We start from the raw sequence: 14,966 nt of genomic DNA on the forward strand, positions 1-14,966 counted from the left end.
CCTTGACGCGCCGGGGCTTAGATAGAAGACTACTCCCCAAAGGCGTTCAACACGCCATGATGAATGTGTAATATCATAATAATTGAAAGAAGACAATTTTGAATCCTTCCGCAGAAGCGAAACTGCTGCCTTGAGCCAAGCACAATGAATGACGACATATTCTTGGGTCGTCCGCGGAGATAGACGGTGTCCAATCTGGTGATCCGGGCCACCGACATGGCTTCATGTGCGGTGTCAAGTCTAATCCGGAGGCAGCCATGCAAGTCCAGCCCTGTGGCATTGACGGAATACGTCACACAAGAAACGCTTGAGAAATCGAACACGGTCTGGGTCGTACTCTCAACTCGTGAACTCGCCTGCATCGAGGCGAAGATATCCTTTGGCGAGCGGCCCACCCCTCTAAGCTCGCACTTTGAAAGTCTCCATAGCGGGAGGCTTCGCTTCCCGGCTGCGATCCCCTGTTCCACCCCAGTTGATCTCCTTCGCGGGTGGATAACGTCCGCATGCTTGACAGAAGGAGGGAAAGTCCCCCTGCTACATTCTAGTCTCCTCGGGTACTATGGCCGCGGCAAACCATCAGGCCACCAGCCTGGTTCCGTAAATCCTGCGTCAGCAGCTAATGCCGGGATCTCCGCGATATTGAAGGGTAGTCTGCCATTCAAGCGAGAGCCATCGGATTAGGCAGAAGAATAAAAAAGTTGCGGGCCAACAAAAGTCTCGAACTAGCGGCCCAAAGTCCCTTCGTCATTATGATTAATGGCGGTAGACGTGTGTGATGGAACAGTAACAGCGACTGACTCGATGGAAGAGCGGTGGAGTAGGTATCCAAGAACAACCAGAGGGCAGTGAACGAGCAATGAGTGGCCTTTTTCCAATATAGGGACCCTCTGCGCTGGCAGACAACGTGACGACAGGTAGGCAATGTGTGAAATGCAGAAGCGCGATGCCACTCGGTTCGTTGCGTGAATGCTTGGCGTAAGCACAGCGTGGTCCAGGGTCTAATCTGCTCAATGAGGTTTAGCGAGTGCTGCAAAGATCTCGGCCGGTCCGTAGAGCGGCCCAAGTAAACGGTTGCGAGACCCTGATTCGCCTGTCGGGCTAAAGCGCCGTTGGTTGGCGACGTCTGACATGCCATTGGTGCTGAAGCGGTACGGCCCTGAAGGAGTTTAAACTGCATTGGGGCCAGGCTGAAGCCAAGCCGGTTGAGACTCAAACGCGGGGCATCAGGTGAAGCTGGGCCTTGGATGTCATATTTCGCGGAATCGTTCCTCGGTTAAGCGAGGTTTTCGCGATGGTGCGCTTCTTGCTTCGATATGGAGACCCGATAGATAGTGTAAGGCCACCTTGAGCGACCGAAGCTGTGCTGTAATACTTTGACTCTCTTGTGAGGTTAGGCTCAACAATCGTTTGGGAGATTTCTGAACAAAATGCTGCCACCTGTCGTCACAAACGACTTTGGGAACCGTTGAATGCTTCTCTGAGCTCGTGTGGTGTACCTGAAATAAGGTGGCTTGGAACTGACAGTCAGTTTGTTGAGGCCGTGTCCAGACGCAACAGTCTCGTCGTATTATCGGCCTATCGACGTGAACGCTCCCATATCCCGCTGCGCTAATGAAGTCAAAGATACCTGAAAGGTTCAGAGGAACATCTCCACTGACGTTTGTCCATTTTCACCCATGCTTCTCCAGCGAGGTAGCAAGGAATAGAGCACTGCCAGCAAAGAAGCTCTAGGCGACAAGATAAACCATCCCAGGATTCCGTTATGGCGTCAAAAGTCCGAGGCAGGGTCCGAGGCGGGTTGATGGAAATGGACCAATGTCTGGCTGTTGCCGGTCCTGATGAGGGCACCCTGCCATCGGGATCCCTCAGCCGAGCCAGAGGAAGATCTTTTGTTCTGGCGTTCCTCCGAAGTGGAACTGCTGCGTCTTCTGATGGAACGTGGTAGCCATGCCTGGTACTGAGATTGGAAAATGGTCCGCCGTGAACTCAAAGACTTTGAGAATGCCACCGTCGCGTTCGTGGTCGTGGTTGAGACTGAGTGTTGATGCTGTCACTGCCGCTGTTGCGTAGATACGATACTGGTTGCTGACGTACGCATGGATGGTTTCCTCATGGACGCTGTAATGACAATAAAGCTGCCGGGAGGCCTTCTTAATAGTAACAGTCAGTTTTGGACCCCAGCCACAAAGACGAGGGCAGACTGGTAAGGCTGGACGCTGTGGCCTCAACTGGACCCGGGCTCAGTTCCGTGTGCCAACCTCCTGGCTGCGGCCCCCTTGGTCCCTGATGTGAGAAGTAACGCGTTCAGGGAGCCAATCGAGGTGACGTTCTTTCGGGAGGCCTAACGGACCCATGCCTCTTTTGGGCACTTCCTCCGTGTGGTAGACGCCGATCGAAAGAGTGACGAAGGGGTACTGCCATGAGCTTCATAGGATCGATGGGGGCCAAATTCGGCCCCCAACTGCCTTTGGAATCTTCTTCACTGTACGGCCGTTCTTCTTATAAAGCGACTCTTCGCTCTTAACAGAAAATTCTTGGTCGATTCAGAAATCTCCTAAAGTGTCTACTCCGCTTTTTGTTACGTTTGAAATGCCATCTGTTGTGAACAATCGCGGCGGGAGCCAGATCAACTTCTTCATGTCGCGAGCGCCTGAGGTGGTCTGGTCCGAGCCAGTGCAACACACAACAGCCCCCAAGTAAGCACCCACACCTTGCACGCATGCATAGCGGCAAGCAATATAATTGGTGGCGATCGGACGGCTAAGTGAAGCAGGAGTGCGAAAAATGGGCCACAAATCCTCACATTCGCTCTCCAGAGGCGGCCTAGGGCTACTCGAGCCAGTACGAACAAAGTGAAGACTGGGTGTATCACTTGTAAGGCGTTCCTGCGTCCTGTGCCACATGATGAGCGTCAACTAATCGATTATTAGGCAAGTGAGTCAAACCTTATTGTGCCAAAGCGACCAGTTCCTCATTTTTACCAGGCGAAGACATGTGAAGTGTGACGAAGTAAAGCCCGCTTGCGAGCGATGTGTCAAATGGCAAGGCTTCTGCGAAGGCTACGAGCCCCCTCCGAGCGGATCAGCGACCTCAACACCGACTCCAGATACCGAGAAAGGCGTCAGATTGGCGACTAGGCAGGCCCTGGCCAGGAAAAAACGCGTAGCGGAGGATGTCGGATCTTGCCACCAACCAGGCAATGTCAGTTTATTGCTCGAGCCGACCGTGAATATTTTCAAAGACGAAACCGAACGACAGTACTTTGACCACTGGCTGGGATATCGGGCTCAATTGGGCGGCGGCTTCTTTGACGAAGAACTTTGGAACGAAACGATTCCTCAGTTAAGCCGTGAGCATGCGTCCGTCAGGTACGCCATCATGGCCATTGGCGGCATCTCCAAGGCGCTCCGGCACAGCCTGAAACCGACAAGCCCAGCACTCATGGCTTCAAATGGCCCGCACTATCATCTCGCCCTTTCATATTATGGCAGGGCCATCCACGAAGTCCGAGGGTCGAAATTGGACACCGGGAGCCTTCGTGGGGCAATCGTCTGCTGCCTGCTGTTCGTCTGCTTTGAGGTATTGCATGGCGATCGAAAGGCAGCCTTCGCCCACATCAACAACGGCCAACGCATGATGGACGAGCTCCTGCACATTCGCGACTATCACGACCATGACCACACGCAGAACATCATCGGTGCCGATTTCGTCGAAAGAGATATCCTCCACGTTTTCCAGCGGCTGATCCAGCAATCTTGGTCTTGCGGCGTTCTCCGGCGGCGTGATCAGCAGATTGCCGGTAAGCCGAGCGATACTGATGACGACCCTTCGCCCGAGCAGCTGTGGTGTTGCCGAGGAGGATCCGCCGAAAAGTGTGTCGTCCACAACATGCCATCAAGCTTCGTGAGTCTCCAACAAGCTCGACGCTGGTGGGACGTGGTTCAACACTACGTAACCCATTCGTCCAGCATCGTCTTTCGCGTGACCCATCTGGGCTTGGACGACGACGTACTCTCAGAGTGCAACGAACGTATCCAAAGACACATGGACAAGATCGAACAGGCGAGAGCAGGCATCAAGACGGCGACTCCCGAGCAGTGGCAGGATTTCAAAGATGTCCTCGAACGATGGCACCAAGGCTTCGAGCCACACTGGAACGCTGCACAAAAGTCAAAATCCGAAGACGAAAAATCGTATGCTCAGGCAGCTCACCTTCGGGCTCACTATCTGACGATGTATGGCTGCGTCCACGCACCGCTCAGCTGTAGCTACGAGAGCATCGCCAAGCTGACGCCCAAGTACCAAGAAGTGGTCGAACTAGGGCATCAGCTTTTCGAGTACCAGAAGCGATCGTGGGGCGACGGCGAAATGTTTACGATGGACACCGGCCCGACGTGGCCCATCTTCATGGCCGGTACGCGCTGTCGAGATCCCGAGGTGCGGTCAGAGGCAATACGCCTCCTCCATGAGAATCCCAGGCGGGACGGTCTGTGGGATAGCCGAATATTCTATGCCATGACATTCCGCAATCGCATGCTTGAGGTTTCCAACGCCCAGGAAGGCTCCAGCGAAGAGCAGTGGTGGCGGCTCCAGCATCGGTCGGGATGTATAGACGAGCATGGTAGGTTGATCGCGCGAGCCATGGAAAAGAACCCGCAAACAGGGGAATGGGAGTTTGGAGAGGAGGATTTGCGTCGGTTCCTGGTTGACTGACGGTGATGCCTTGGGATTGCAAGAGTCATTCGGCTGGTCTGGATGTTGATATTGGTGTTGGGGTTGGTGTTTGATGTTGAAAGCGAGGGCGCGTTCAGTCGTTACCTACTGTCTGATTAGTAAGGGGGCAGGTGCCCAACTACGGTATGCCTCAGGGGAGGCATGGGGGGTCGGTACTGCATTTTTGGGCAACGTTTTAGCGTATGACAGCCTGTAGATCATCCACGCAAGCACGAGCAATGATGACACGAACTCTTTGACGTCGTCGGTCTTCCCACTGCGTGAAGTTTTTTGGACTCCTTTCTTAGATGTATGAGATGTCCAAATAGTTTTGAAGGGAGATGGCAATGTCGGATTCACATCATCAACTATCGTCTAATGAAAGATGGTCCAGGGACCATTCTTCAACTCCCGCCAGCAGAGAGCATTGAAACAGCAGAACCGCAAAGTGTGAACGAGCCAAAGGAAAGTTGCCGTTCCACATGGCAAAATAGGATATCACATTGTAACAACAGGCGGCTGCAATTCTTCGAAAACTACCTGGCGAGTATGTCGTGTGATGCAGACGTCTCAATATCCCTGCGAGTGGGCCATAGTAATGATCTCAAGACGCTGCCACCGCTCCGGGGGCAACTCAGTGGTTCAGAGTGTCGGTATGCGAAGACCTAGAATCGGGGGTCTCATATCTAAGAAGGGTATAGTATCTCACGATGGTTGTCTCGCCTTTTGAGTATGATTTGACATCAGTGCCGACGGTAGCTTCTGGGCTGCATTCGTTATTGCCAAAAGCCCACATCATATGTGATGTGGACTTGCCACGGCTTGCTGCTTGATATTGTTAGACGATCACCTTGAGCTGGCCTGAGTCGCTTTCATATGGGCAGTAGACAGGAGCCGCTGTGGGCAGGGCTTCCAGTCGAATGGTCAAGTCAACAACCAGCTGCAACGTCTGATCCTCGCTAGGGCGAACGATATGAGCCGAACGAATTATCTTGGCAACCAAGTCTAACAGTCAGTAATGTGCTTGAGTCCCTCGCTCGGGGTCTGTATCCGATACTCTGGCAAAACTTAGCCTCCCTCTACGTCAAACCTCAGGAACTTGAAGCAATCATGACCGGTAAGAGCTCCGGTATCGAGAACTTGGAGAGCTCCCCCAATTCGATGAACCCTCTCTCATGAACATCAGGGGCCGCCGGACAGGAAGGACGGTTGGGTCGGTGTAGGAGCTGGTACAGACCCAGGATGTATGATTTAGTAGCCAACCCGGCGGGCTGGAGTCTTTGGGGTTGGCAGCCTCCGATTTGGCCGCCTTGACTTGAAGATCTTTTGTCGAGATTATTGACCGGATCACGATGCCTGTCCAAAATCAAAGGCCGGGTTGTTCGGTTTCATTTCCACTTGCATGAACTCTTAGAGTATACTGTAGAGTTGTTTTTGACTTGAGTGTGGCTCAACTTGGGCTTTCATTTCTCATAGCGTACAAGTGGCGAGATCAAAAACGGTTGGCCTTCAGTTTTAATACAAGGTTGGCAGCAGAGACCAAGATAGCAGAGACGATACTGGCAGAGACTACAACAGTGAAGACGATGGCCGAGAACACGGCTGCAAAGAACACGACGGCAGACACGAAGATAGCAGAAGCAGAGATACAGAAGATGCAGTCATTCTATTCAGGGCGAACTACTCCAAGTGTCGGTCAAAGTGGGTGTATTCGCGCACCTGTCAACAACTTCTTCACAGCGTGGCTAGCTACCTCAGGAGGCTATGAGCACTGAATCGACATGACATCGGTCGCCAACGGCTTTGCGGCTCATCATAACTTGCGTTTAAGAGCCTATAAGCTTCAACATCAAAGAAATTATGAGAAATCTTGAACGTGAAGAAAGACGGCCTTCAGTGTGAAGTGCCATGGCTCTCTCCCTGTCGCCCATTTGTGAGAGGCATCAAGCCCAGTCGTGTCTGACTGATGAGACCGACTCCCTATTCCGCCTCCCAGTTTCTCATCATAAACAGCCAAGAAATACATACGAAAAAGCAGAGAGATTTGTTCAAAGCGCAAATGACTTGTGGCTAAGTTCTTTGTGACTATCTTGATGTCATGTTGGAATTTGCTTCTCATACCGCCCAAGCAAGAGACGACGAGCAAGTTTGCCCAAGTTTATAGGTTGGACGAAGTCAAGTATTGCAAAAGTGTAATGACATCCTCGCGAAGAAATACATCCAGGTAAAGAGATGATCCCACTATAGATATCGACGAGGAGCCATCCTGCGTCGGCCAGAAATGGCGAGATTGACGGGCTCATCTCAAGCTTCACCGACGTCATCGCACTAGTCTCCGTCACTGCGACCTTCACTTAACTCACCTTCGCATTCGCCCTCTACATGTCTAATCACCAGAAAAAAGAAATCAAAATTCGATGGGCTTCTCAAATCACGATGCAAATCACCAATACGCACCAAGCAAACCGCCTCACTCACCTTCGAGGCGGGCATCATGACGCCCTAAACCGGGTCCGATGATGAATCATAGACGAACACGCCGCCTAGAACAAAACAAAAGAAAATGTCACGCAAAACCAAAAACTTCTCCCGCTTCCACAACCTACCTTCATCTTCATCCTCACACATCACCACCACCGTCAACTGAACAGAGATCACGCATGCCTCCAACCCGCCGCATCGCACAACTATCCCACCACCTCACATCCCGCACCATGTCCTCCTCACCCTCCAGCACCGGCCCAGCGCCCTGGCGCGCCGCCTTCCTCAAAAACGTCACCGAAATGTCCTCCCCAGAATTCTACCTCGCAACCCTCCACGCCGGCCCAACTCCCACATCCACCTCCTCATCCTCATCCTCCCTCTCCCCGCGCACCCGCACCGTAATCTACAGAGGCCTCTGGGCCTCCCTCCCCGTCAACCCCAAAAACCCGGCCCCGCTCAACCCGCCCCTCTACGAGAGCGACCTGCTCACCCTCACAACCGACGCCCGCATGGCCAAGGTCCCGGACTTCTTCAACAGCACCCCCTCCTCCGGCTCCGGCTCCGACCCCGCATCCTCCGGCGGCGGCGCCCCCGTCGAGGCCGTCTTCTGGACCCCCGCCCGCGTCCAGTGGCGCATCCGCGGCGACGCCTACATCCTCGGCCCGGACATCTCCTCCCCCTCCTCCCCGGCCGCCTCCGTGCGCGAGAAGCTCCTCGCCCGCATGCGCCGCCTGCCCTCCTCCGAGGTCCAGCGCCGGCAGACCTCCGACGACACCCTCTTCCCGTCCGAGGTCCGCTCCAACATCTCACAAGACGAGGAGTGGAGCTTCGCCCGCGAGGTCACCGCGCATTTCGGCAACCTCTCCCCCATGATGCGCGGCACCTTCCGCAACCCGGAACCCGGCACCCCGCGCACCGCGAAGCCGCCCGACGCGGACCACAAGCTCGGCCAGAAGGTCGAGGACCTGCAGGACCCCGTCGCCCGCGACAACTTCCGCGTCGTCGTCATCGTGCCCACAGAGGTCGACCGCGCGGACCTGAGCGACTCGGCGGACCCGCGCCGCTGGCTGTACCGGCTCGTCGGCGCGGACGAGCCGGAGGAGGCGCAGGAGGGTGCGGAGAGGACCAACGGGTGGGAAAAGATTGAGACGTGGCCGTGAAGGAAGGATGGAAGATGCGGTGGCCGGGGGGGAGGGGGTGATTGTCTGCGCGTGAAGAAGGGGGCAGTTCGCTGAGGGCCGCGGTGTGTGTGCAGCCGGGGGGGAGGGGAGATGGGAGGGGATTTTTGCTTGGCTTGGGGATCTACCAACACAAACACACATGCGCATACACATCAACGAGATGCGGCGCGTAGGCGGTCACAGTCTTACGGCGAGCAGCAAAAAATGTCGCAGAGTCTAGGATAGCTTTCATCATACTGTGCTCGTCTCACATGTTCTCAGTCCATCATCGTACAATTGGGGCTCTCCCGACACAGACATACAGACGGCAAGCATCACGGGGAGGTTGGCGCGGCGCGGGTTTCCACTGAGAGGCACCTCCCGGGTGTCTGTGCAAGAAAAGCACACAGGAAACAGAGACCGAAGCCTGGCGGCTGACAAGTGTGTGAACCAAAAAGCTGGCCGAGCCGTGCCGTGCTTACGCCCCCTCACCGGTCGATCGAAAAGGGATACATCGTCCATATTGCCCACATCGCCCGAGGTCTGTTGGTGCAAGGATTCTCGTCAATTTGACCCCGGGCCTGGCGTAGGTAAGCGGGCAACAGAGGCAGGCTGGCGAGCAGGCCCGGCAGTCTCCCTCTTTGGGACATGATTGCGCCCGATGGATCTGCGGCACTGCGCGCGGGAAGTTAGAGATGTCCTTAGGCATGTACGCATTTGCTGGCCTTGCTGAGCCCGCGCGGAGACCTGCAATGCGCAGGATGATTGTTCGTGTTGGTGCTGTTGGTTCTCGACAGGTTCCTGACACGCCCGCCATTCCCGTGACCGACACTCTACGTGTACCATCTACATGCTGCGTAAGCCCCCGTTCGGCACGACGGCGGTCTTTGCTATTTGCCGTCCGTACCGAGGGCCTTATTTTCGAGCTCCAACCTCTTGTCGAATTGCTCGCCGGTCTGATCAGGAATGCGCCCAATGATCTGGGCGTCCAGTGGAGAGGCACTTTGGAAATAATATCGGCAGAGAATCGTCTCGAAGGTCTCTCATGGGTAGCCCCGGCACGAGCCACATGGCATTTCCGATCAGTACAGCCAGGCCCCTCCGTTTCGCAAGTCGGCTTATCCCTGACGGCCTGAAAACGGCGCCGCTGGGGCAAATAACGAATTTCCTCACATCTCATCGTTCGGGCGGTTCACTGCAACTAAACGTGCGGGCTTCTCCTCCCGGATGAGGTGAAGGGACCGACCAGCAGAGACTCAAAAGACCCCCAGCGCTGAAGTCGGTGCTGCCATAGTGGCAGAAACCGCTCCCAGGCGATAACCAGCCCCCCTTCTCTTGTCGGCCTTTGTTCAGGAAATACTTCGTAAAAGGCCGGAGCCGGTCTCCATAGCTAGTCAGTCATTCCACATGGCAGCCATGCAAGCCCTAAGCCGCAAAGGAGCCGTCTCTCCACCCCGGATCTGGGAGCGCTGCTTCCGCGAGCCCTTGGCACCGGCCGTCGTTTGCGCGTAGCGTGATGGCCAGGGGAGAGGAAAAAAAAACAAGAGAATGAGAAACGGCGTCTGGTGGGTTTGGTCGGTTCTCCTGCCATTGTTATGGTGGGTCCGAGACGTGCAGGACAGTCGATTACGCTGTCCCACGAAACATAGAGTGCGAGCCTGACGATAGTCGAGGCCGAATTAAAGGCCAGCCTGTCGAAAAGCAATGTATGCAAATCCCGGCCTCCTACTCCAAATTGACAACCAGCACGTTCTCTCTTTTGGGGAACCATTGCACTGCTTACGCGCGGGTAGGTAAGGTGGTGGTGGTATCAGACCAAGCCGTGAACTGCAGCTAGCGATCGATGTTCCCTGTAAGCTGTCGTTGCCGACCGACTAGTTGACCTAGAGGAGTGACGGTTTGGTGGTGTGGGCGGGAGCTGGCGGAGTTTCTTTTGTACAACGAAAGGTAATATTGAGTAAAGCCCATGGAAAACGGGGACTGACAAAAACCCCCGGAATGCGAAACTCTAAATCACACGAGGTCGAGAATCGTTTTCCGCCGCCGACGTCGCCGAACGCTGCAGAGACTCTAGAACAGCTCTCATCTCGTGTACTATGCAGTATTTGTGTGTCGCTCTTCCATTTTGGCAGACACCGCGCACAAGATTGATGCTATTATGGTGTTGCCAGGAGCTCTCAATGGCGGCGGAAAACGATTCGGTACCCTTACTGCTCGCCTAACCGCCGAGACAGCATCACGAGATCAGGTGCCGTGGGCGGATGGGGTATTCGGTGCCTTGATTCGCTGGCACCGGCTCTCCTGCATCTGGAGTTTGTCGATGGATCGAGGACAAAAGGAACGGCTGTGGGATCCGCTATATTGCAGGCTCTTATCACCTCCGAAGAATCATCTCCAAATCCGTGACAACGCCGGCCGACCTTGCAGAAGATGTGGGTGCTCGAGTTGCTGCGCGTAGGCGCTCTAGAGTAGGTGGCCGGCTCGCAAGTGATACGACGCTGAAAGCTGGCCGTCCCTTGCAAACAGGTGACGAATCAACGTCTCCCCGGTCTTTAAACGAAAACTTCAGGCCAGCCTGTTGTCCTTGCGCCATCATGAGGAACTTCACAAACTCATCTTGCAGTGAGATCGTGCTCGTGCGGCTTGTCAGGCACTTTAAATTGTCGACACCATAGGGCGCGCAGGGTAGCTCCTGGATACCTCGAACATGTACGCGTAGTCCTTTCTAGCCCCCGGGCCGCATCGTGGACTGAGGGCGAGTGCCTCGTCTGAAAGGGCTCCGAAGAAACTGCTAAGTTGCAAATTGCAGTTGAATAGCAAGAAAGGCGGCTTCGCCCTGAGTGCATCTTTGTATTGCACAGATGCGTTATTGGGCGCCGCCTCTGGCTCGCAAGCCAGTCCGTACGTAGGTTGGTGTTGCATGTTGTAATGCGCGAGGCTAAAAATTGACACGGAAAGATTAAAACGTCAGATTGATGAGTTCCCGTCCGTCAGACACGGGTTGAGCACTACCACACATGCGTGGGCATCTCCCTTCCCAGATCGAGCACGACTCTGGATCGCCGAAGGAACCGTCCGCTTGACGTGACCAGCATGGCATGCTGCCGCTGCAGCTGCCGCCTGTGGAGCCGAAAGAGGGCGTCGCTGTCGCCCAAGAGCCTGAGTTTGGGTGTGTAGGCGCTGACGTCGCCTTTAGACGAGAATGATTCACCGTCATTTTGAATTCGCCCTGTCCGGACCGCCTTGGTATATTATTCTGAAATCGCCGGGAGATATTCTGCGCTGATTAGCTGCACAGCAACTTAAACCTCGTGAGTTCTGGAGCTTCTGCGCCTTGTATGGGCAACATGCGATGAGTTCACGCTGCTAAAGCCTCGCGGCTGCTCTCTCGCTAGATCCTCAGGAATATGATTGCCCGCAGTCGTCCGTTCTCATGTGTTTCGAACGAGAATGGTGCATGAGGGGCTGACTGGCCGACGACGATGGGCCGGCTCCATGAAGGAGTCTCTGTTTACGGGCACGCCGCGGCCCGGGATAGAGTTTGGACATCAATGGACTTCGGACGTTATCCTATCCGCGCAACTGACATGGGAGGCAGTGGAATCCGCTGAACCAACATCATACCATTCGCATTGACATCGTGAATACAAGTCTCTTGACTTCTGCCTCGATTTTCACGCTGGCATGCTCGTTTGGCGCTAGTGTCGAATCCAAGGTTCCCGCGGAGGCTGGAAGCAGCAAAAGCAGCCGACTTGACATGTGCGCTCGGCCCTGATTCCAACGTCCGTTGGGGCTTTTGCAGAAAAATAATACGACGATACCAGATACAAATTCGGCATGGCTCATGTTGGCGCCTGTTGGTCAACATGTACCTGAGCAAAACGAGCCACTTCCCGTCCAAGTCGGAGAAATAGTTGGCAGGAACCACCCTGATCCAGGCTCGTTGGAGACATCTCGGGGTCTTCGCGGGGATCGCCCTGGCACAGGCTTGGGCTGTTTCATGGGTCATCGTGCCAGTCTATTGCCTGACTCTATTGCCGGCTACTTCGGGCGGAGGGAGCCGGTCAGGTTTGATCGTAGCATCTTGTGCACAGTCCTGTTCTCCTGTGGCCATTTGCAGGCACAAGTGCCGATTGAGGCTTGACGAGCTTTGCGCTGCCTGAAAGCATGATCTTCATCGTTGGCTGTAACCAGCAGACCGCGGGGTAATTTGCTCAGCGACCAACATGGTGGACTTGCCGAGTGGACGAGGAGATCCCGCCGCGTGGATTAGAGACACGCCTATGCCGAACTGGAGGAGAATGCCGCCTATGAATGTTCTGGTCCGTATTGTCTCTTTGTGAATACTCGCCAGCGGTTACAACGATTAAGCTCTCGACCGTTAGGGAATGCTGACGTTGCCAGCCACATCCTCTTCGTCTCGTACTGCGACACTTATCTGAAGTCTACTTGAGAACAGCCGGGGGAGTTGTAGTCATCAGACAAAGATGCCCACAGGTCATCTGATGTTGCTGCCATCGGCTGCATAACAGAGGCTCATAGCGGGAGAGAGGATTCGAAGGAGCCAAGCGAGTATCCGTAAGAACATCCAGGAAACTGCCACACTGCCAACGCATCAACGTGCCAATAATAGGTTGGGATAATTGGCTCGACGGCTGGGGTCAAAGGGCGGGCATTCCGCTTGATCTGCAGCGTATGCAAGCGTAGCCGAAAAAAATCGCAATCGCAGGTGTTGTATGGATAGACGAGTGAGAGTGGTATGCATGAGGTACAGAGGCGGAGAGACGGCGAGCCCTGCTATGGTTGGTGGCCAAGGTAGACAGCAACATCCTGTTTTTGATTGTCCTTCATCATCCAATGTGGGCTGGCGTGCTGGAATAGTCAGTGTCGATGAAGCAGGGGGGCCTGCTGCTGTCCTTTTCCCCTTCACTTTGAACACACCCAGATTTGCTTGGTCCAGGTGTGAGAGATGGAGGAAAGTATCGTCGCATCCATATCGGACTCGTACCAGCGCTTGGCAGCGGACCCTGGGCTTCTTCTTGCCCCCGACGATTTTGTGTCAGGCAGAAAGAGGGACGGTGCAGGGTTATGGGCTGCGGAAAAGGTCCCTAGCTGCGAGATTGAGCTTCAGAAGTGCTTCTTTTCGCCTCAAGAGTTCATCAACAAGAGTCATTAGACTCGGCCAATCTCTCGGAACTCCAAGTCATGTCGATGCGAGATTTGACGTCGCAGACCAGCAGGAACAAGCAGGCGTGGCTGCTGATGGTGGTGGCAGCAGTAAGAAATAGGGCTAGCAGCAGCGATCACTGGGGCGTTGCTGTGGGATGTTTCACCCTGGCGTGCCTCCACAAGATGATTTGTTCGAGAAGCTCTGAGAGAAGCCTTGCACTCTATGCTCTGCGTGTCTTATTATTCGCAGTCACGTACCGCGGTTGACGAGGCATTGCGGTGTGGACCCGTCCGCCGAACACCCACCACACCGTATGGCGTATCAAAGCCCGCGACTGCCTGGCAGGCCTTGTCGGCAAGGGAGGAAAAGGAAGGTCACAGTCAACAAGCCATTCGAAACCCTCGAGGGTCGGCGGTGCTGTGTGTTTGGTTTGGTTTCGAACCGTAGTCGGTGCTGGCCTAGGATGGTGTGACCCTTGGTCTCGCATCGTGATTTTGTTGTTCTTCTCCTTTCAGGACTGCCGTGACGGCATTTGGTCGTCGTAGCCGCCGCATGCTAATCGAGCCGGCCGGCCGTCAATTTGGATGGACATTGACACTGCCGAACGCTCGGCCAGCGGCATTCATGCCGCTGGCGGTCGCGGTAGCCGTCGTAGTCGTAGTTGTCGTAGTAGCTCAGAGAAGCCGCTCTAGGTTTAGCAGTTCAACAGTTGCGAGTGTCGATCGTATGCCAACCACTGGCATTCGTAGGCCTGCCTGGAGTCACCTCTGTTGGCGCCGTTAATAAGACAGTTTAAGCACAGACAGAACAAGGGCTCTCTAGCGGTGTTGACTGTGCAGAATAGCGGCGGAGACGGCGGCGCGAGTCGGAGCTACGTCCGACGGGCGGTGACGGCTAGGCTGGACTGGACTGGACTGCATTTGCCATTTTCGTCCGAGCGATGTCGAACGTTCGTGTACCGTGGGCGAAGATGAGAAAAAAAAAATGACGGCTCGCTTTGTGATGAGATCAAGTCTCGGGGCAGCCCTCATTATTGTCTCTGTCTAGCGCTGTCATGTCGGGATGGGGAGCTTGAGGCTCACACGCCCAATGTGAAGCACCTGGGTGGATCGACAGGTGGAGGGGGTAGGCTCAAGTTTGGAGATTTCGGGTTGCAGCGAGTCTGGAGACGAAGTGAGGTGACGCCCGAGAGCCGACCGACGATGGCATCAACCGTCCGGATCGGAAAGTCTTTGACCATGCGGACCAATCTCATGCCTGCAGCCGGTGGCCGCACAGACAGGAAAATGTCGCGTGTCCGTGTTGCTGCGGAGGTTAGGGCTTCAGGCAGAGCCAAGACAGCCAACGTAGGGCACATAACGGCCGTAAGTGAGAAGGAGGGTTGGTTGACGTATGGGTACATGGCATTCATCGTCCAAGGCTGGATCGTAGATGGCGGT

General features: G+C 54.9%; 2 protein-coding genes across 2 annotated transcripts; both read left to right on the forward strand.

The window, feature by feature from the left end:
- Window positions 1–3,378: 3,378 nt before the first annotated feature.
- CGGC5_v016224 (uncharacterized protein) lies at window positions 3,379–4,713 on the forward strand (the record flags this gene model as incomplete). The annotated part of the gene is made up of 1 exon (XM_032020254.1): window positions 3,379–4,713. The coding sequence occupies one exon, from the start codon at window positions 3,379–3,381 to the stop codon at window positions 4,711–4,713; it is 1,335 nt and encodes a 444-aa protein (XP_031882604.1).
- Window positions 4,714–7,427: 2,714 nt separating this feature from the next.
- On the forward strand, window positions 7,428–8,357 carry CGGC5_v016225 (uncharacterized protein; the record flags this gene model as incomplete). Its single annotated transcript, XM_032020253.1, has 1 exon — window positions 7,428–8,357. The coding sequence occupies one exon, from the start codon at window positions 7,428–7,430 to the stop codon at window positions 8,355–8,357; it is 930 nt and encodes a 309-aa protein (XP_031882601.1).
- Window positions 8,358–14,966: the final 6,609 nt, after the last annotated feature.

This window comes from Colletotrichum fructicola (genome assembly GCF_000319635.2).
Source record: "Colletotrichum fructicola Nara gc5 chromosome Unknown KSG_Nara_v1_contig10, whole genome shotgun sequence".
NCBI lineage: Eukaryota > Fungi > Ascomycota > Sordariomycetes > Glomerellales > Glomerellaceae > Colletotrichum > Colletotrichum fructicola.